The 20,516-nt window shown below is 46.7% G+C and overlaps 1 protein-coding gene across 1 annotated transcript in view; it reads left to right on the top strand.

The window, feature by feature from the left end:
• SUPV3L1 (Suv3 like RNA helicase) overlaps positions 1 to 20,516 on the top strand; it is a 1,188,002-nt gene that overhangs the window by 1,006,905 nt on the left and 160,581 nt on the right. The window contains exon 14 of the mRNA XM_069240523.1: positions 16,559 to 16,707. Within this exon, the coding sequence (XP_069096624.1) occupies positions 16,559 to 16,707 (149 nt within the window). The remainder of the gene's footprint in view (positions 1 to 16,558; positions 16,708 to 20,516) is intronic.

Here is a 20,516-nt window from a genome sequence, read left to right on the forward strand (position 1 = left end):
CCCTTAACACCTATTTCCAAAGGGAAAGGGTGTAACACCCTCTCTCAGAGGAAATCGTTTGTTCTGCCTTCCTGTAACTGGGCTGCCCAGACCCCAGGAGGGCAGAAACCTGTCTGAGGGTTGGCAGCAGTGGTAGCTACAGAGAAAACCCCAGAGAGCTAGTTTGGCAGTACCCAGGGTCCATGCTGGAGCCCCGGGGTTGCATGGGATTGGCACCCCAATACCAGATTTGGCTTGGGGGGGTACAATTCCATGATCTTAGACATGTTACATGGCCATGTTCGGAGTTACCATTGTGAAGCTACACATAGGTATTGACTTACATGTAGTTCACATGTGTAATGGTGTCCCTGCACCCACAAAGTCCGGGGAAATTGCCCTGAACAATGCAGGGGCACCTTGGCTAGTGCCAGGGTTCCCTCACACTTAGTAACTTTGCACCAAACCTTCACCAAGTGAGGGTTAGGCATATAGGTGACTTATAAGTTACTTAAGTGCAGTGAAAAATGGTTGTGAAATAACATGGATGTTATTTCACTCAGGCTGCAGCCCATAGGGATTTCCTGGAACCCCAATACCCTGGATACCTAGGTACCATATACTAGGGAATTATAAGGGTGATCCAGTGTGCCAATTAGAATTGGTGAAAATGGTCACTAGCCTATAGTGACAATTTTAAAGGCAGAGAAAGCATAAGCAGTGAGGTTCTGGTTAGCAGAGCCTCAGTGACAGTTAGTCACTACACAGGGACACACATTCAGGCCACAAGTATGAGCACTGGGGTCCTGAATAGCAGAATCCCAGTGAGACAGGCAAAACAAAACTGACATACAAGTAAAAATGGGGGTAACATGCCAGGCAAGATGGTACTTCCCTACAATGAGGAACACACACTCAAAGACACAACTCCAGGCCAATAGTTTTTTATGTAGAAAAATATATGTTCCTAATTTATTTTAGAACCACAAGATTTGAGGTAAGTACATAAAATACAAGGTACCTCACACAGGTAAGTATAGAACTTTGATTCAAAGCAGTAGTACACACAGTTTTAGTTAAAATGGCAATAAGCTATTTTAAAAGTGGACACTACAGAAATCAACAGTTCCTGGGGGAGGTAAGTTTGGTTAAGTTTTCAGGTAAGTAAAGTACTTATACAGTCAGTCTCCTGGGCATAGGCAGCCCGTCGTTGGGGGTTCAAGGCAACCCCAAAGTCACTGCACCAGCAACACAGGGCCATTCAGGTGCAGAGGTCAAAGGAGCTCCCAAAACACATAGGCGCCTATGGAGAACAGGGGTGCTCCGGTTCCAGTCTGCTGTGTCCTCGAGGAGCAGACCAGGGGGGTTTTGTAGAGCACTGGGGGGACACTAACAGGCAGACAAAACACACCCTCAGCGGTACGGGCAGCCAGGTGCAGCAGGCAAAGTAGGTGTCGGGTTTGCTATTGAAAGCAATAGAGGGAACCAGGGGGTCAGTTAGGCGATGCAGGCAGGGCACGGGGCTTCTCCGACCAGCCACTGACTGGGCTATGATGAGGGCCGCCTGCTAGTCACTCCTGCAATGGTAGGTGGTTCCTCTCGGTCCTGGGGGCTGCGGATGCAGTGCTTGGTCCAGGCGTTGGGTCCCTTTGTTACCAGGCAGACTCGGTCAGAGGGAGCCTCTTGATCCTCTATGCAGGTGTCGCTGCGGGGTGCAGGGAGGTCGACTCAGGGTGTCCAATGTCGTTTGAGTCGCCTGGGAGTCCTCTCTGCGGTGTTGGTTGTCCTGGACTCGAGCCGGGGGTGTTGGGTGCAGAGTGTGAAGACTCACGCTTCCGACGAGAAATGAGTCTCTTTAAAAGTTGTTGCAAAGTTGTTGCAGTTTCTGAACAGTGCTGCTGTTCTTGGGAGGTTCTTGGTCCTTTAGGTGCAGGGCAGTCCTCTGAGTCCTTAGAGGTCGCTGGTCCCACTGGATGCATTGCTGTGCAGGTTCTTTGAGTATGGAGACAGGCCGGTAGGGCTTGGGCCAAGTCAGTTGGTGTCTCCGTCGTCTCTGCGGGGTTTTCAGGTCAGCAGTCCTTCTTTCTTCAGGTTGCAGGAATCTGATTTCCCGGGTTCAGGATTGCCCCTAAATACTGAATTTAGGGGGGTGTTTAGTTCTGGAGGGGAGTAGCCAATGGCCAAGAGCTATACCCTCTTTGTGCCTCCTCCCTGAGGGGAGGGGGGGCACATCCCTATTCCTAGTGCGGGAATCCTCCAAAATCAAGATGGAGGATTTCTAGAAGCAGGGGTCACCTCAGCTCAGGGCACCTTAGGGGCTGTCCTGACTGGTAGGAGACTCCTCCTTGTTTTTCTCATTATCTCATCTGAACTTGCCGCCAAAAGTGGGGGCTGTGTCCAGGGGGCGGGCATCCCCACTAGCTGGAGAGCCCTGGTGTATTGTAACATGAAGCCTGAGCCTTTGAGGCTCACTGCTAGGTGTCACAGTTCCTGCAGGGGGGTGGTGCGAAGCACCTCCACCCAGTGCAGGCTTTGTTTCTGGCCTCAGAGAGCACAAAGGCTCTCACCCCAGGGGTTCAGAAACTCATCTCATTGGCAGGCTGGCACAGACCAGTCAGTCCTGCACTGAAGGATTGGGTAAAATACAGGGGGAATCTCTAAGATACCCTGTGTGTTCATTGTTTAATAAATCCACACTGGCATCAGCGTGGGTTTATTATTCTGAGAAGTTTGATACCAAACTTCCCAGTATTCAGTGTAGCCATTATGGAGCTGTGGAGTTCGTTTTGACAAACTCCCAGAGCATGTGGCTACCCTGCACTTACAATGTCTAAGAATGGACTTTGCCACTGTAGTGGCATAGTGCTCATGCAGCTATGCCCTCACCTGTGGCATAGTGCACCCTGCCTTAGGGCTGTAAAGCCTGCTAGAGCGGTGACTTACCTATGCCACAGGCAGTGGGTTGTGGGCATAGCACCCTGAGGGGGATTCCATGTCGACTTTGCCCTTTTCTCCCCAACAACCCACACAATCTGCAATGGCAGTGTGCATGTGTTACGTGAGGGGTCCCTTAAGGTGGCACAACACATGCTGCAGCCCTAAGGGACCTTCCCTGGTCACAGGGCCCTTGGTACCACTGGTACATTTTACAAGGGACTTATCTGTGTGCCAGGGGCGTCCCAATTGTGGAACTAATGGTACATTTTTAGTGAAAGAACACTGGTGCTGGGGCCTGGTTAGCAGGGTCCCAGCACACTTCTCAGTCAAGTCAGCATCAATATCAGGCAAAAGGTGGGGGGATAGCTGCAACAGGGAGCCATTTTTCTACAGTATCTATTCAAAGATAAGGATTCTTTAGCTTGAAGACTCTATCAGATGAACAAGTTACTTACCTTCGGTAATGCATTTTCTTGGAGAGACTATATCTAGCTGCAGATTCTTTACACACATCCATGTCTCCCCGCTCTGTGGAGTCATTTGCTAGGGTTAGCGTCATCCCTTTCAGGGCCCTAGATTGGACACGCCATTGTCAGTTCATTTCATGGCTCTGCGCTCCTGGTGTGGAAAGTTGTAAAAAAGTAACAGACGTCTGCAGGCCTGGTGGCGCCTCTATAAGTAACTGCAACGTCACATCTGGCACCGACGACTCCATGCAGACCCGAATGGAGCCACCTGACAGTGCATGCTGGGGTATTGCTCAAGCAAACGTTTCTAGATCCAGTGTGACGCCTGGGAAATTTAAAGGTAAGGAATCTGAAGCTAGATATAGTCTCTACCAAATAATACATTACTGAAGGTAAGTGACTTGTTAGTCACTGGAGTCTGAGCCACTCTGCTCAATGCCATTACATTCTACTCTGTACCAACCCATCCTGTGCCACTTCATTCTGCTCTGTACCATTCTTCTCTATATCACTCTGCCACTGTGCACTACTCCACTGCGCACCACCCTCCGCCACTCCACTCTGTAGGGAAATGCCTCCCTTGGCATGGTTACCCCCTAATGTTTTGCCTTTTGTTGATGCCAGTTATGATTGAAAGTGTGCTGGGACCCTGTTAACCAGGCCCCAGCACCAGTGTTCTTTCCCTAAACTATACCTTTGCTCCCACAATTGGCACAGCCCTGGCCCACAGATAAGTCCCTTGTAACTGGTATCCCTGGAACCAAGGGCCGTGTGGCCAGGGAAGGTCTCTAAGGGCTGCAACATGTATTATGCCACCCTGGAGACCCCTCACTCAGCACATGCACACTGCCTCACAGCTTGTGTGTGCTGGTGGGGAGAAAATGACTAAGTCGACATGGCACTCCCCTCAGGGTGCCATGCCCACCTCTCACTGCCTGTGGCAAAGGTAAGTCACCCCTCTAGCAGGCGTTACAGCCCTTAGGCAGGGTGCACTATACCACAGGTAAGGGCATAGTTGCATGAGCAATATGCCCCTACAGTGTCTAAGCCAAACCTTAGACATTGTAAGTGCATGGTAACCATGAGGAGTATATGGTCTGGGAGTCTGTCAATTAAGAACTCCCCAGATTTCAGTGTAGCCATGATGGAACTGTAAAGTTTGGTATCAAACATCTCAGCACAATAAATGCACACTGATGCCTGTGTGGGATTTATTGTAAAATACACCCACAGGGCATCTTAGAGATGCCCCCTGAATACCAGTCTGACTCCTAGTGCTAGGCTGACCAGTTTCTGCCAGCCTGCCACAACCAGACAAGTTTCTGGCCACATGAGGTGAGTGCCTTTGTCACTCTGTGGCCAGGAACAAAGCCTGCACTGGGTGGAGGTGCTTCTCACCTCCCCCTGCAGGACCTGTAACACCTGGTGGTGAGCTTCAAAGGCTCCTGCCTGTTGTTACAGCACCCCAGGACATCCCAGCTAGTGGAGATGCCCGCCCCACCGGACACAACCCCCACTTTTGATGGCAAGTTCTGGAGGAGATAATGAAAAAAACAAGGAGTCGTCACCTACCAGTCAGGGCAGCACCTTAGGTGCCCTGAGCTGAGGTGACCCCTACCTTTAGAAATCCTCCATCTTGAGTTCAGAGGATTCCTCCAATAGGAATAGGGATGTGCCCCCTCCCCTCAGGGAGGAATCACAAAGAGGGTGTAACCAGCCTCAAGGACCATAGCCATTGGCTACTGCCCCCCTCACCTAAACACACCCCTAAATTTAGTACTTAGGGGCGACCCTAAACTCAGGAAATCAGATTCCTCAACCTGAAGAAAGCAGAACTGCTGACCTGAAAGCCCCGCAGAAACGACGAAGACGACAACTGACTTAACCCCCCAGCCCTACCAGCATGTCTCCAGACTCAAAAGAACCTGCACAGTGAGGCTTCCAGCGGGCCCAGTGATCTCTGATGACTCAAAGGACTGCCCTGCATCCAAAGGACCAAAAACCTCCTGAGAATAGTGGCACTGTTCAGAAACAGCCACAAACTTGCAACGTTGAAACAGCTTTAAAGAGACTCTCACTTCCCGCCAGAAGCTCAAGTCTTCAGACTCTGCACCCGAAGCCCCCGGCTCAAGTCCAGGACAACAAACTCTGCATAGATGACTCCGACGACGGAGACACTCTGAGTTGACCCCCCCTGCACCCCCACAGCGACGCTTGCAGAGAGGATCCAGAGGCTCCCCCTGACCGCGACTGCCTGGTAACAAAGGAACCGGACGCCTGGACCAAGCACTGCACCTGCAGCCCCTAGGACCAAGAGGAACCACCTAGCAGTGCAGGAGTGACCAGCAGGTGGCTCTCATCCTAGCCCAGTTGGTGGCTAGCCTGAAAAGCCCCCCTGTGCCCTGCCTGCATCGCCAGAGTGACCCCCTGGTCCCTCCATCGCTTTCTATAGCAATCCCGACGCCTACTTTGCACACTGCACCTGGCCGCCCCTGTGCCGCTGAGGGTGTGTTTTGTGTGTGTCCCCACCCCAGTGCTCTAGCAAACCCTCCTGGTCTGCTCCCTGAGGACGCGGGTACTTACCTGCTAGCAGACTGGAACCGGATCACCCCTGTTCTTCATAGGCGCCTATGTGTTTTGGGCCCTCCTTTGACCTCTGCACCTGACCGGCCCTGTGTTGCTGGTGCAGTGGCTTTGGGGTTGCCTTGAACCCCCAACGGTGGGCTGCCTATGCCCAGGAGACTGACTGTGTAAGTGCTTTACTTACCTGCAAACACTAACTAAAACTTACCTCTCCCAGGAACTGTTGATTTTTGCAGAGTCCACTTTAAAAAAAGCTTACTGCCATTTTTACCAAAGCTCTGTTTACTAGTGTTTTAAATCACAGTTCTATACTTACCTGTGTGAAATACCTTGCATTTTATGTACTTACCTCAAATCTTGAATCTTGTGGTTCTAAAATAAATTAAGAAAATATATTTTTCTATATAAAACCTATTGGCCTGGAGTTAAGTCTTTGAGTGTGTGTTCCTCCTTTATTGCCTGTGTGTGTACAACAAGTGCTTAACACTGCCCTCCGATAAGCCTACTGCTCGACCACACTACCACAAAATAAAGCATTAGTATTATCTAATTTTGCCACTATCAACCTATAAGGGGAACCCTTGGACACTGTGCACACTATCTCTCACTTTGAGATAGTATATACAGAGCCAACTTCCTACACACTCCATGACACTTTACTCCACTGTGTGTCATTCTGCCCTACTCTACGCAATGCTACTCTATGCCACATCACTCTGCGCCACACCAAGCCACTCTACTCCACCCCACGCCACTCTTTTCCACACTACCCCAAGCCACTCTGCTCCAAGTCACTCCAGTTTGCCCCACTCTGCGCGACTCCTCAGCACGTGTCTCCACTTTACGCAACTCCACTCTAGCAGGTTCCACTCTATTCTACGCCACTGTCCTTGATGCCACTCCACTTTATGCCACTACAATCCACTCTACGCTTCACAACTGTACTCTGCATCGCTCCACTTTGTCACTACACTATGAGCCACTCTACTCTGTCATTGCATTCTACTCTGCACCAATCCATCTTATGCCACTTTATTCTGCTCCGTGCCACTCAATGCCACTCCGCATACCACTCTACACTACTCCATTTTATGTCCCTCCACTTTATGCCACTGAACTCTACCCCACTCCTCTCCACACTTTGCCAGTGCACTTTACTCTGAAGCACTCTACTCTGAAGAATACTACTCTGCAGCACTTTACTCTGAAGAATACTACTCTGCAGCACTTTACTCTGCAGCACTCTACTCTGCGCCACTCCACTCTGCGCCATTCTGCTCTGCTACACTGTTCTACGCCATGGCATTCTATTATGCACCAATCCATCTTACACCATGCTACACACCTGCACTCTATGCCACTCTACGTTGTGCCACTAAAATCTGTGCCACTCTTCTCTACTGTGCACAACTCTACGCCACAGCACTATACACAACTGTACTCTACACCACTGCACTCTAATCCTCTCTATATCAATGTATTCTACACCACTGCACCCTTCACCACTCTACTGTATGCCACTTCTCTCTGCAACACTCTCTGCCACTGCACTCATCAGGGGTGTGGAATTTAATAAAAGATCTACTTGTCCATGGGCAGGTTGCTTCTTAAATCTACTTGTCCTGTAAACAAATCTGCTTGTCTCTTTAGTGCTATGTGTTGCGGTGACAAATTATGACAGCAATCTCTTTATGTAAGAACTCTGATAATAGCCGCTGATTATGCCAGGGCTACTGCTATAGTATGACTTTGAATGCTTGCAGTTTCAATCCATTCTATAGCAATTTTCTTATTTTGCCACCTCTACATACTGGGACTGGGGGAAGCAGTAAGCAATAGTTCCAAGGCTGTAATGCCTTTAAGTCTGCAACCCTACTAACTTGGGTGTTTTAAGGATTTTCACCAGCTCTTCTCTAATCTTTTCCCATAATGAGAACGGTAGGAAATGTACTCCTTACAATGGCAGAAGTTCTTTCAGGCTTGGAAAAAAAGTGGTTGGGGGGAAGTGAATTTATAAGCTCAAAAGATTTTCACATGAGCAAATCTACACATGGATATTCGCTGGTGCTAAAATACAGTTCACAAATATTTTCTAAGGGGGCGATTTCCTAATCTACTTTTGTAAGTTGTTGTGAATTCATGAAAGCCACTAATTCAAAGACATATGCCATGGGTGCACTTTTGTGACTTTCTTTAAGAATAGGGTCCCTAATTAGGTCTGGCGTTATCAAAGACATTTTGTTTTTATTAAACTTCTATTTCTCTATTGTCTGGCTTTACTGTGAGTGATCGCATTCGTTCTTCCACAAGGAGCATATTGGCTTACAAAGTAGTTTGTTCAGTTCTAGGAATTACTGTGGCAATCAGTGACGTAACAAAACTGAAGGGGGTCCCCCTACACAGAACATGGAGCCCCCCTCCTTCCCTCCAGACTTACTCAGGGCAGGTGCTAGGCTGAGGGGGCCCCTTTGAGGGGAGCTGCAGGGCTTTTGTTACGCCACTGGTAGCAATGTGTGCTTTGTGAGACCAAAAACGTTTTTTTTTATTTATTTTTGCCAGTGTTTGCTACAATGGTGAGGGCCTGGCAGCTCCCACAACAATAAAGTGTTAAAAAAGCCATGTCCAAACAAGGCACGCATTGACAAAACCAAAAGACTCACAAAAAAATGTTGGATCGGTTGGCTTTGCTAGTGCTTGTTTATTTTCATGCTTCCCATAATCTTGTTGAGAATGGTTACATTGATTATTCCATTAGGAATATTTTTGGGAAATAATAGCATGCATCAACACATTTAACTTAGTGATGCTTCAAAGAAATAGCACCTAAAATTTCCAACTTGCATTTTTTTCTGATCATTTTATTTTGAAAGCAATGTATCATAACTTTTGCTTACAAGCTTCTGCGAGCATTTGCATCGAATCAGAGAGCATTCTGGGAGCATTATACTTAGTCTCATATTGTTAAACTTTTTAAAGGTGTGTACGCTTTTTTTTTTTTACTGGAATTACTGCCAGTAGTGCAGTGTGACATTAAAACGTTTATTTACAGCACTCACCCTAATAATGAAGCCTTTCGTTAATGAACCATAAATACAATTTGAACAGCATTAACAAATGGACACGCATATTACCTCAACTGCGGACAGTTTCCTTCTCTGTAAACTAGCAGCCAAAGGGTATGTGCTGCAGGGGGTTGGGCCTACTTGCCCCAAGGACAAAGTAAACATGAAAAATTGTTGCCCTTGACCCCAAACAATATCTCCCGGGTCGATAGGAATTCCACATCCCAGGACTCCACTCTGCGCCACTCTACTCTATGCTACTGCACTTTACACTTTTCCATTCTATGCTACTCCCCTCCAGTGTACGCCACTGTACACCGTCCTACGCCACGCCACTTTATGCCACACTACTCTACGCCACTCTGCACAGTGCTACTTAATCTACTCAGTACAGTGTTCCTCTACGCCACGTCACTCTGCCACTTCACTCTATGCCACTGTACTTTGTGCCACACTGATCCACTCTACTCCACTATACACCACTCTACGCCATGCCACTCCACTCTGCTCCATGCCACTCCAGTCTACTCTGCTTCAAGACACTCAACTCTACTCCGCTCCCTGCCACTCCCGTCTACCTTACCCTACGCGACTCTACTCTGCGCCACTGCACTCTATGCCATTTCACTTTATGCCACTCTACTCTATGCCACTCTACTTTGCTGCACTGTCAGCCACTGCACTCTACTCTGCGCCACTCTACCCTATGCCACTGCACTCTACACCAGTCCACTCTATGCTACTCCCCTCCAGTGTACGCCGCTCCACTCCACTGTATGCCACTCACTCCAGTGGACACCGTGCTAAGCAACTCCACTCTTCCCCTCCACTTTGCGCCACACTACTCTACGCCACTCCACTCTGCACAGTGCTACTCTACCCCAATTCACTCAGTACAATGTTACTCTATTTTGCGTCACATCACTGTATGCCACTTTACTCTGTGCCACTCTGCTTTGCGCCACACCAAGCCACTCTACTCCACTGTACACCACTCTACGCCATGCCACTCCACTCTGATCCATGCCACTCGGCTCCATGCCACTCCACTCTGCTCCCTGCCACTCCAGTCTACCCCACTCTACGCCACTCCACTCCACTCTACGCCATTTCACTCTACTTCACTCAGTACAGCATGTCCACAGTGCTGTGCACCATGGCTAAAAAAACATTGGCAAAGCCAATAGCTCTTGCATAATGGAACCTTTTGGCTTTGCCAATGCTTAGTTTTTTCTCTCAGGGGAACTATTGAATGCTTATTGCATGGTGCACTTTATTGGATGCTGCTGGGACTAGTTTTGGAGACCAATGCGCTTAATCCTCCCTTTTGTTATCATGAGGTGGTTCAGGTAGAAGTTGTGTGTCTTTAGTGGCCCATCCCTTATCTCCTTGACTACTGGCCCTGCCAGCTGTCTTCTGTCATGTCGACTTATACTTGTTTCCACTCATTAACATGGAGCATCAGAAACGCAGGAGTATAGGGTACATCAGTTACCTGCGTAAGGGCAGTGGCAGAGGGCTTAAACCCTTGCATGCATTTGTGTTAACTTGTTGGTTTTAGATGGCCATCTTTCAGAACCCTGAACAGATGTAATGCCTTTAAGATCGGGTTAATTTAAGAAACAAATGGCAGTAAGTAACCAGAAAGAGTGTACATCTTGTTGAGAAAATCTGACCCGTTTGAAGGTTTCTCCCACCATGTTGGAGATATTTTTTTTTCATCACGACAGCGACGGTTTACATGGCGGTTGCAAGCATTAAAATCTATATCATCAGGCCCGACTTAATTGGGGTAGGGCATCAGACGCAATGTTCCTGGCAGCCCTGCGACGAATGGACCTTTAGGAAAGGATTTGCGACTGCAGAGGCTCAACTATTGGAAACACAGAGGTTCCTTCATCCTATACATTATATGGGAATTCAGAGAGATGGGTAGATTCTTCATTACCACCAAACTCTTAAGAATTTACTTTATCTTTTGCACGACACTCATGAAAAATATTACCGACTGGTCCTTGGTTCCTTATAGCTTTTTTATTTATTCACATTCGTCCATCTACCTAGAATATGAAAAAATTATGAAAATTGTGCCCTTTAAAAAATAGGAAAATACAGCAGTGCATTTTAGAAGTTGTAAGAAAGCCAAAAGGACCATATTCAGCAGGGAGAAGATGTGGCATTACGGCCAGATCTGGTGACGTTGGAGCTGGGGAACAAGGTTCCAGTCTCGGTAATTCAGGGCAAATCACTTAATCCACCTGTGCCTACAAAAAATGAATGTGTTCATGTGTAATGTAACTGGTGCTGCTATAAAGCGTTCAACGTCTTTGCGTCGAGTTCGCGCTATAAAAACAGCAAAACGCTTATAGACATTTTTTTTAAGTTTTCTTAATTTGATAAAACACCCTTCTGCGTTAAAGCAGTGAAACTTAAAAAGGTCATTTCTATGATATTGAACGTCTTACCACTAGAATGTATTTGAAAGCTCTTTTATATTTCGGAACCATGTGTGGGAGTAAGGCACTATATTGAAGAACACGTATTCCTAACTAGATATCCTGCAATAAATAGCAGAATGGATTATCTAAGAGGAACGGTCGATTACCCAGCTGTTTTTTTTAAAAATAATTCTTAATTGACTTTTTCATATTGCAGTATGCATTACATACTAGGAGCAATCAGACGGGATCTGTGGGTGGATTGACAGACCAGGATTAACAATTGTTGCCATTAATTATGTTCAAACCCCGCTGGGTGCGCCAACCTGCATTGCAGTTACATCGATTAGCACATTACAAACCACCTGAAGCAACTCGACTTCCTTGTTCTCGCCCCCAAAAGAAAATTCCAGCTAACCTATCCAGTGTGGTCCAATACAAACATAGCAGTGTCGGGGTGTATCGAGATAACGAAATATGCAGCACATACATGTCGAGACCTACTCAAGTGAATGGTAAGCGAAAACATTGCGTTTGTGTCAGCAAATGGGGTATGACATAAATCTGGTGGAGCGTGTCCCCTAAGGAAGCCTATTATCTAACTTGTGGGGGGGCATAGCTATAAGGGACGGCTTCAAGGTCAGTGGTCTTATGGGTTTGCGTGGGCCACCCACCAGCCTAGAATATACATCCATTTCGGGCATGGTATATCTCTACAGGTCAGCCTTGCATTTCAAGAGCTCTTGGGCTTTGGGCAGTCTCCAGTGCATGGCTATCTGGTGCTTCGCCAAGGAGCGTGCAAGATTCAGTAATAGAAGAGTAAAGCTTCCAGTCTTGGAACTGGGAGGAAGTCCTAAAAAGCAGATCTTTAGCGAGTGTATATTCATTTTTCCTTTCCACTCAGTAAGGCAGCCAGTAACTTCCTTCCAGCAGCGGCCTGTAGTTGGCCAAGATCACGCCATATGGGTGAATGTAGGCCTCCGTGTGCCAGCACCTAGGATGAGTCAATGGGGCTTCGGGGTTCATAACCTGCGGGTTTGCTGGTGTCAAGTATGACATAATTAAATTGAACGAGATTAAGTGAGAATGAATTAAAATGTGCTGCACCTGTTAAAAAGAAAGATTGCATTCAGAATCAGTGAGAGACTCGCCTAGATCGCTTTCCATTTTATATGGCAGTAAGGTCAGGCAGGGGCTTGGACCAGGTGGTATAGCTGTGATGGCGTGCACGATGAAATGTCTCCCATTGCCCAGCACCCGCATCAGTGCATTTATCTGTCGTTCCGTCCTATCGACCCGCATGTTTGCGATATGGGTCTAGTCAATGCTGCATAGGTCAAGAATTGCCTGGGTGTGACATATGCCTGTATTAATTCAACAAAAAGCAGGAGGGAGTCATATGCATTGGCAAGTGATTATAGTCCTGAGCGAGTCAAAGAAAGTCTGTCTATTCGCTTGTCCAGTTGGGAGAAGCACAGTAGTGCTCAGATAGGAACATCTGGGGCATAGGACAGTGCACCTGGTCGCCAGTGCAGATATTAGCACCAATTGTAGCGCGCAACCTTCAACCGGCTAGACACAGCAATGGCTCCACACCTGTTATCAAACATGTACTTGCATATTTCAACTGGGGATATCTCTCTCTCTCTGCAGACACTGGCAGCTGCCTTCTCCTGAATGCCTCGCAGTAGAGCTGCCTGAGAAGTAGTTTAAATGGTCCTTGGATCATTTTGTAAAATTCTAGTAGCAGTTGGTTGCTACCCAGGGCCCTACCTTTAAGGAGCAAAGTCCGGGCCAGTGAACTCTCATCAGCCTGTAAGTGTTAATTCTAGGGCAGCTCTATGATCAGCAGTTAATCGGGTAAGGACCACCTTTTGTGTAAAAGTAAGCATCCCTGTGGTGGCACCAGAAGTGCATGTTGTGTACAGGTCATGGTAATAGGAGGCAAAAAGGACGTTGATGTTGGTTGTAGTGCGGGCTGTTCATCATTCCGCCATATAGCAAATATCGCTAGACATGGGAAAGCAGCTTGGACCAGGTGCACCAACAAGCGACCCGCTTTGTCTCTCTTTTAGTGACGGAGGGCCATGTATTCGTTATGGTGCTAAAGACAGCTGCTCATGCAGCGCTCTCTGGGTATGTTGCTGTTGTGCCAGTTTATGCAAAAAGTCTGGGTGGTTAGGCACCTTCCACTCAGTTGTTGCCATAGCGCCTCCAAGTTCTGTTAGTTGTACATTCAGTACTTTCCATACTCCTGTCTTAAACTTCAGGCATATTCCCCTGATGTATACTTTGAAAGTGCCCCATATTTTAGGGGATCAGGCACCGGTACTGCATTGGTTTAAAAAAAGAGTAATGCCCTCCTTGAGTGTGTGTCCGAATAAGGCATCCTTGAGCAATGGTATATGTAATCTCTGTGTAGGTACTTTGGCTGGGCAAGTGTCCCACCACAGGGCGAGTAAAAGTTGGTTTTGATCTGATGATGTCTTTGGCAGGTACTCTACCTCAATAATGCCTTGTATCAAGCTGGTTGTGACAAGGAATAGGTGAATGAAAGCGAGTGAAGGAAATGTATCGGGGAGTAATAGGAGTACTCTTGTTTCAGTGGAGTCTGTGCTGTCCAATAATCTCTGAGACCCCAACCATGTACCTTAGGCAAAAACCTCTCAACTAGTCTCCTGACTGGTGTAACATGCACCCAGGGGTGAGATCTGGCTAGATCAATGATTAGGATGGTGTTGAAGTCTCCACTAAGAATGAATGGTTCTAATGGAGAGCCCCCCCCGCCTAATTCGTGGAGCAACAATATTAAGGATGGGGGCCCTCAGCAGGCGAAAGTAGGGAGACACCCCACCAGCTGTGGCAGGCACACGATGCAACATTGGCACGCTCATAGGCCATCCAGGGCCTCGATGTTGATCGATCCCGCTCCACAGATGCAGAGGCCCTACATTTGTGAGTGTGCTGTTGCCAGGTAACACCTCCACTCAAAGCTGTCACTCTCTGCAGTCATCTAGGCCAGCACCTCCAGCCGCAAGGGCCTCACTCAGGAGTCTCTCCCCCCTCCCCCCGGACCTCCATGATGTCTGATCACTCCTAGCCAGCGCTTGAGCCATGTAGGCCGCACCATCACCCGAGAAGTAGGTGTCTCACTCTGCTGTTAACCAAGGCGACACCTACAGTCGCCCAGGCCCCACTGCCCTCCTGTATCCTCCAGCTCAGACATGAAGTGGCCTCCCTCCTGTGTCCATCAGAGGCGCTCCAACAGTTGTGCTTCCCAGCTCAACCGTCACTCTGCTCAGTGAGTAACCTTCTGGGGCCCTCTTCTCCTCCATACTGGTCAGGTCAGCATACAGGCAATTCACCACTAGAGTGCGAAACACGGATCGTATTCAGGCAGGCCCAAGCTTGGCACCCGCACCTACCTTCTCCTGGACCCAGCCGCACCTAGCGGATTCCACAGCAGTGCCACCCGCACCTCCAAGAAGTATGTGTCTTTATCCGGTCGCTAACCTGTGCCAGGCAGGATTAGTGCGCATTCCAGGCCACCCCCAGGCTGCTAAGTGTACACATGCCACCATGAGTGTTTTCTTTCAACTGGAAATTTTCTTTATAATTACATAGTGACAATACACTTGTGACCGGCCTTTGTTGAAGAAAGTGTGGTAGCACGTGGCAATTGCTACCTTTTAATCCTGCTCTTGAGAGGGTCACAACAATAAGAATGAGTATGTTGTACAAAATCAATAACTGCCGCACGCACATTGTTTTGCAAAATAACTTCTTACAAGTTAATTCAGTACACAGGTTGGGACAAGGTATAGGCGATACAAGTGTCAGCGGCAAGGTAAACTGCTGACACCTACTAAAAAAAGCAATAGCCTTTGCTAACCAACATTTACTATTGTTATTAATTCAGTGTTTATTAACTTCAAAGCGTTCCTAACCCTTCCAGCATTTGTTTAGTAATGCTTTTATGCAAAACATAAGCCAGTAGTTCCTCCTACTGGGAGCAGCAAACTGCCAGCAGTGCATCCACCAAACTTTTCAATGTGATAATTGCAATTCATACCCTGTTGTCAGGTGTATTTTTCTTCCTGTCTGGCGCATCCCTTCCAAGCTTCTCATTTGGATCTCGTCTTCGACTTTAGTGAAGTGTGCCACTGCTTCCAAATGTCTAGTGATCCAAGCATGGATTTTCCAGTTACACATTGCTCAAAGCACAAACTCCTGCACGTTTTTTGTAGTGGAATCTCTGTTCCCACGCCCTTGAAATCTATAATTCTAATGAAGGTGCTGTGCAAGCCAGACTTTGAACCCTTTTACTGTAGTCAACAATAGATCCCCTAAGACACCTGTGGCCTGGTTTAGAACCTGTCCGTCCGCCGAAATCTAAATCCCATTGGATATTATGGGATTTAGATTTCGGAGGCTGGGACATTCGTCACCGTTGTGACGGAGTAACCTGTCCACCAAGTTCTAAATCAGGCCCCTAGTCTTTAGTCCACGTTACCGTCAACACTACTCTCTTTGGAATCGTGTAATCCATTCGACCATAATTGGGCCCACTGAAAATAAGAGAGAAAATAAGCAGCTGTCTTTTTAACTACTTGCATGGGATGTGTTTTCCATTCACTAACCCTTGACTATCTTGGCAGGCCTGTTAGCACTAGGTAGTTTGCAGACTGAATTTATTGCATGAACAGCTCTCATGTTTTTTGATCATCTTTGCTAGTGCACGTGGCTAGAGGTAAAGTGATAGTAAAATGTGAACATTTCAAAGACTGTAAGAGTAGTAGTCAGGCCACATTTTCGCCATGCATTGGGCCACTTGGGCGTTCACTAGAGTCTTCTTTCCCTTGAAGAGAAAGTTGCTAGGGTAGTGTAGCACACTCTCTTGCGGTCCCCTCATCTTTATCACGCACTCCAGCACAGTATCGAAGCTGGAGTTAAATGAGCTATATTTGATCATTAGCATAAATGCCGTTTTCATTGAGAAACTGAAAGTGGCATGCACAAATGTTTAACATAAAAAAATGAATTGTTTAATATCATTACATTTATCAAATGCTCTAATACTTTTTTTTTTCAGTTTGCCAGGCAGTTCAGCAGAAATGAGCCACTGACATTTGATTGGCTGTGCAGACATGTTAATTGGCCACTTATTACACCGAAGAACATCAAGGAACTTACACATCTAGAAGCTGTTCACGATGTCCTTGATCTCTATCTGTGGTTAAGGTATGGAATAACATAAACCTGCATAGTAATGTAGTATTATTTTTGACGTATGTTAGTAAAAATATTTTTAAAATGTATCTTTTTTTACTTGTAAAAAAGGTTTTTCAGCATCAGTTTGTTATTGAGGCAAATGCTGTGTATACTCCTGCCATTTAATGAGACGGCAAGAAGGTCACTTGGTTTCTCAAAAGTTTTAAATTGTGTGTTTTGACCATGATCGTTTATGTCTGAGACTCATTGTACGCATTGATGTTCTGCAATGCCCAAATTGTCGCAGTCAAGTTTAAATTAAAGGAGGCCAGCAGCGATCTCAGCAACTTGTTGTAGGGTCAGGAATAAAAGAAGGACACAATTCTGTTTGACAAATAATATGAGCATTTATGAATAACAGCCGGGAGAGCAGCACAGCTCTGTGACTGATACAGCACTCAGCTTTGTCAGTTCAAACAGCCCTTTTTATATGTTCACGACACCTTGAATGCGTCTTATCACTTGTCATGCATTTTGATTTAAGCGCCTGCTTAGTACATTGTATCTCTACCTACGTTAGCATAAAGCCACATTTCTCCTTGAGAAAGCATCTAATTACGTATTTACAGAAAAGCGAAGGTTACACATCTGTCATGAGCACATTTGTTAATAAACTGCAATGTCCTTTATCTCACGTTCATCCCTAACGTGTGTTCATCCTGCTCACTATAATTTGGAGATGTTTTAGCTGCTTCTTTTGCTGCCCAGTCTGCCAAAGCCTTTCCCCTGGAGACAAGGTCTTGCTGATTGCTGTGTGCTGCACATTTTATAACTGCTACCTTAGATGGCAGAGTTAAAGCCTTTATCAGTTGCGCCAATAGATCTTTATGCATTACAGGGGATCCATCAGATTTAAGAAATCCCCTCCGTTCCCACCGGTGAATGCTAGAATGCACGGTGGTGATGACATATGCTGAATCTGAAAAAAATGGTAACCACTAGTCCTTCGGTGTGTTGCAGCACTTCAATAATAGCTACTAATTCTGCAGCTTGTGCTGAGAAATGGGATAAAAGTGGTATATGACTCCCTGTCTGTAAGGTGTCAGAGGATCCCTGCTACTCGGCTTTTACAACAGCTGCTCCTGAGTGCCTAATTCCAGTCTCCTGATCTATGGAAGAGGACCCATCGACACATGGGGTCTTCTCCTATCCCACTCTCTTTCTCTGGGGTGTAAGTGGCACAGTCATGTGCTTGTTCATCATTAGAAACTGGGTGTGCAAAGAATGTCGCTGGATTAACTGTGTGACACCGTACCACTTGCAAGGATGGTATTGACAGTATTACTTCATATCCAGATACCCTCTGAGTTGTAAGGGTGCTCTTGCTCTTTTGCAAGACAGTGAATACCGCATGGTCTACATATAGTGTTATCACTATGGTGGTGCTCTTTTGAACTGCAAAAGCTGCTGTAGCCAGAGCTTGATCACATGGATAATGCCCTTTCATGACGGGATCTAGCAGCCCACTGTAGTAGGCAATTGGTTTGTGTCCCATAGATGTCTTTTGAGTTAGTATTGCTGTCATCGTCGTTCCATTACAATGACAGAAGAGGTAGAAAATATTATTATAATCAGGGGTACCTAACACTGGAGCATTTGTTATTGCTCTCTTTAGCTCCAGGTAGGCTGTCTCCCATTCATCAGTCCCGTCTATTTTGTTTGCGTTTGTGTGGGACTCTTTTAAAGCAATTAGAAGTGGTGTGGTCAAAGTGGCGTAGTCAAATACCCACTGTCTCTCATAATTGCAGAGTCCTAAAAACTTTTGCATTTGTTTTGTGGTTGTGGGCTTAGAAATGTTCCTATTACTCGCTACTCTGTCCGGTGTCACCCTCCTCCCATCTTTAGATATTATCTGTCCCAAGTAGTGGACATCTGTCTGCATGTACTGCAATTTGTTTATGTCCACTTTGTAACCTTTTTCTGCAAGCATGCAGAGGAGACCAAAGGTGTCATCTCTACATATGTCTTCAGTGGCACTGCAAACCATGATATCTACATATTGTAACAAAGTACTCTTGCAGTTTATGTTCGCTAAATTCTTCTTCACTGTTCTGTTAAAAATGCTTGGGGACTCATCACAGTAGCCTTGTGGAAGACGCCAGTAGCAAAATTAGGTCTGTCTAAACGTGAATCCAGTCAAATATTGACTGTCAGAATGCAGTGGAATACTGAAAAACGCATTCTTGAGATCGACCACTGAGAAATAAGTGACCTCTTTAGGTATGTTTGTTAGTATGACTGATGGGTCAGGTGCCACTGGAAATTCTGGTATAACTACATCGTTAAGGGAGCGGAAATCCTAAATCATTCTCCAAGTACCCCCTTTGCCTTGCGTATCTGGAAAATCAGAGTGTTGCACGGTGTCGACCTCTCATATATTACTCCCTGCTCAAGTAGTGCTTGTATTGCGGGTAGAATGCCCTCTTCTGCCTCCTTGGACAAGGGGTACTGAGGTATCCTCAGCAGAATTGCTCCAGGTTTCAAAGTCATTTTCACATGCTCAGTCCCTTTGATCTGTCCCACATCATATGGACACTTTGTCCACAACACCTCTGGGACTTTTGTCAGATCTCTCTCAATTATTGTTTGGTCTTGTGCGTGTCTGGACACTGTTCTGTATTGTAGCTGCACTCTAATGGCAATGTCCATTTCAAACACAACTGTCTCAATTAGTGGGCAATCATCAAATATTTTTTCATCTGATATATCTCTTAATTTAACCCCAGGATCTGTGAATATTATTGATGCCCACATCTCCTGTCTTCTGTCAGTTGCCAGCAGCACAGTATATGTTGATCTTATTTCAAGGGCGGATATTTCCAATATCATTTCAGGTTCTTAATTAGGATCCACAGGCTCGAAAGGCCTGAACAGCAGTTCCTTTGGTAACTGCACTGTTTTCCCTCGTAGGGCTGGTGTGTGTGCTATCAAGGCATATACACTGCGCAAAAAAGCCTCTGTATCGACAGGAACTGCTCTGACCTGTTGTCCTAGCTCCTCATGAGCTATGAGGGACCATATCCTGCTTGGTGTGACACCTGATGTGTAACATACCATTGACTCATCCTCCAAGAAGGAGATGGTCATGTTCAGTTTACTCATTAAATCTCTCCCAAGAAGATTGGTGACTATGGGGAGTACAGTAGTGGTCCTTCAATTTGTTTATCTCCCACAATCATGTTTAATGATTTGGTGAATGGAACCCTGCTCACAGCCCCAGAAAACCCTTGTGTCCATTGAGTTGCAAGAAAGTGGTAGTGTTCCTTCCATAATACACGATTTGGTGGCCCCAGTGTCGGTTAAAAACTTATAGGGGTGACCTTCTATGGCTACCGTCACAGTGGGTTCTTCATCTGATCTGCGGGTTACCGATAGTATTGGACACACACTGGCCATCTGCGGGCTCTGTCATTGGGTATAATTTTGAGTTGGTGTTCCCCCGAATATTTGGGGTGATGCATGGGAGGGGTTGCCTCCTTGCACTGTTACCCCTACCACCTGTACCTGTGCCTGTCCTCCCGCAGGGTTGTTGACGCCTTGGGGCCCGCCTTGCGACAATGGCCCTTGGGGTGCAGCCCACTGGGCTTAGGGGCCCTGCGGGGGGTCCCTGCATTGCTTGCTGCTGGGGCACCCATTGCATTTGTTGAGGCCTCAACTGCCCCTGCGGGGTATTCCAACCTTGCACTCATCGTTTTTCCTGGCTCTGCATTCTCTTGCAAAAATGGCCCATCTTACCACAATAATAACATTGTTGTCCTGCCCTATAGCTTCCTTGTCTT

The sequence above is a fragment of the Pleurodeles waltl genome, chromosome 6 (genome assembly GCF_031143425.1).
Source record: "Pleurodeles waltl isolate 20211129_DDA chromosome 6, aPleWal1.hap1.20221129, whole genome shotgun sequence".
In the NCBI taxonomy this organism is placed as follows: Eukaryota; Metazoa; Chordata; class Amphibia; order Caudata; family Salamandridae; genus Pleurodeles; species Pleurodeles waltl.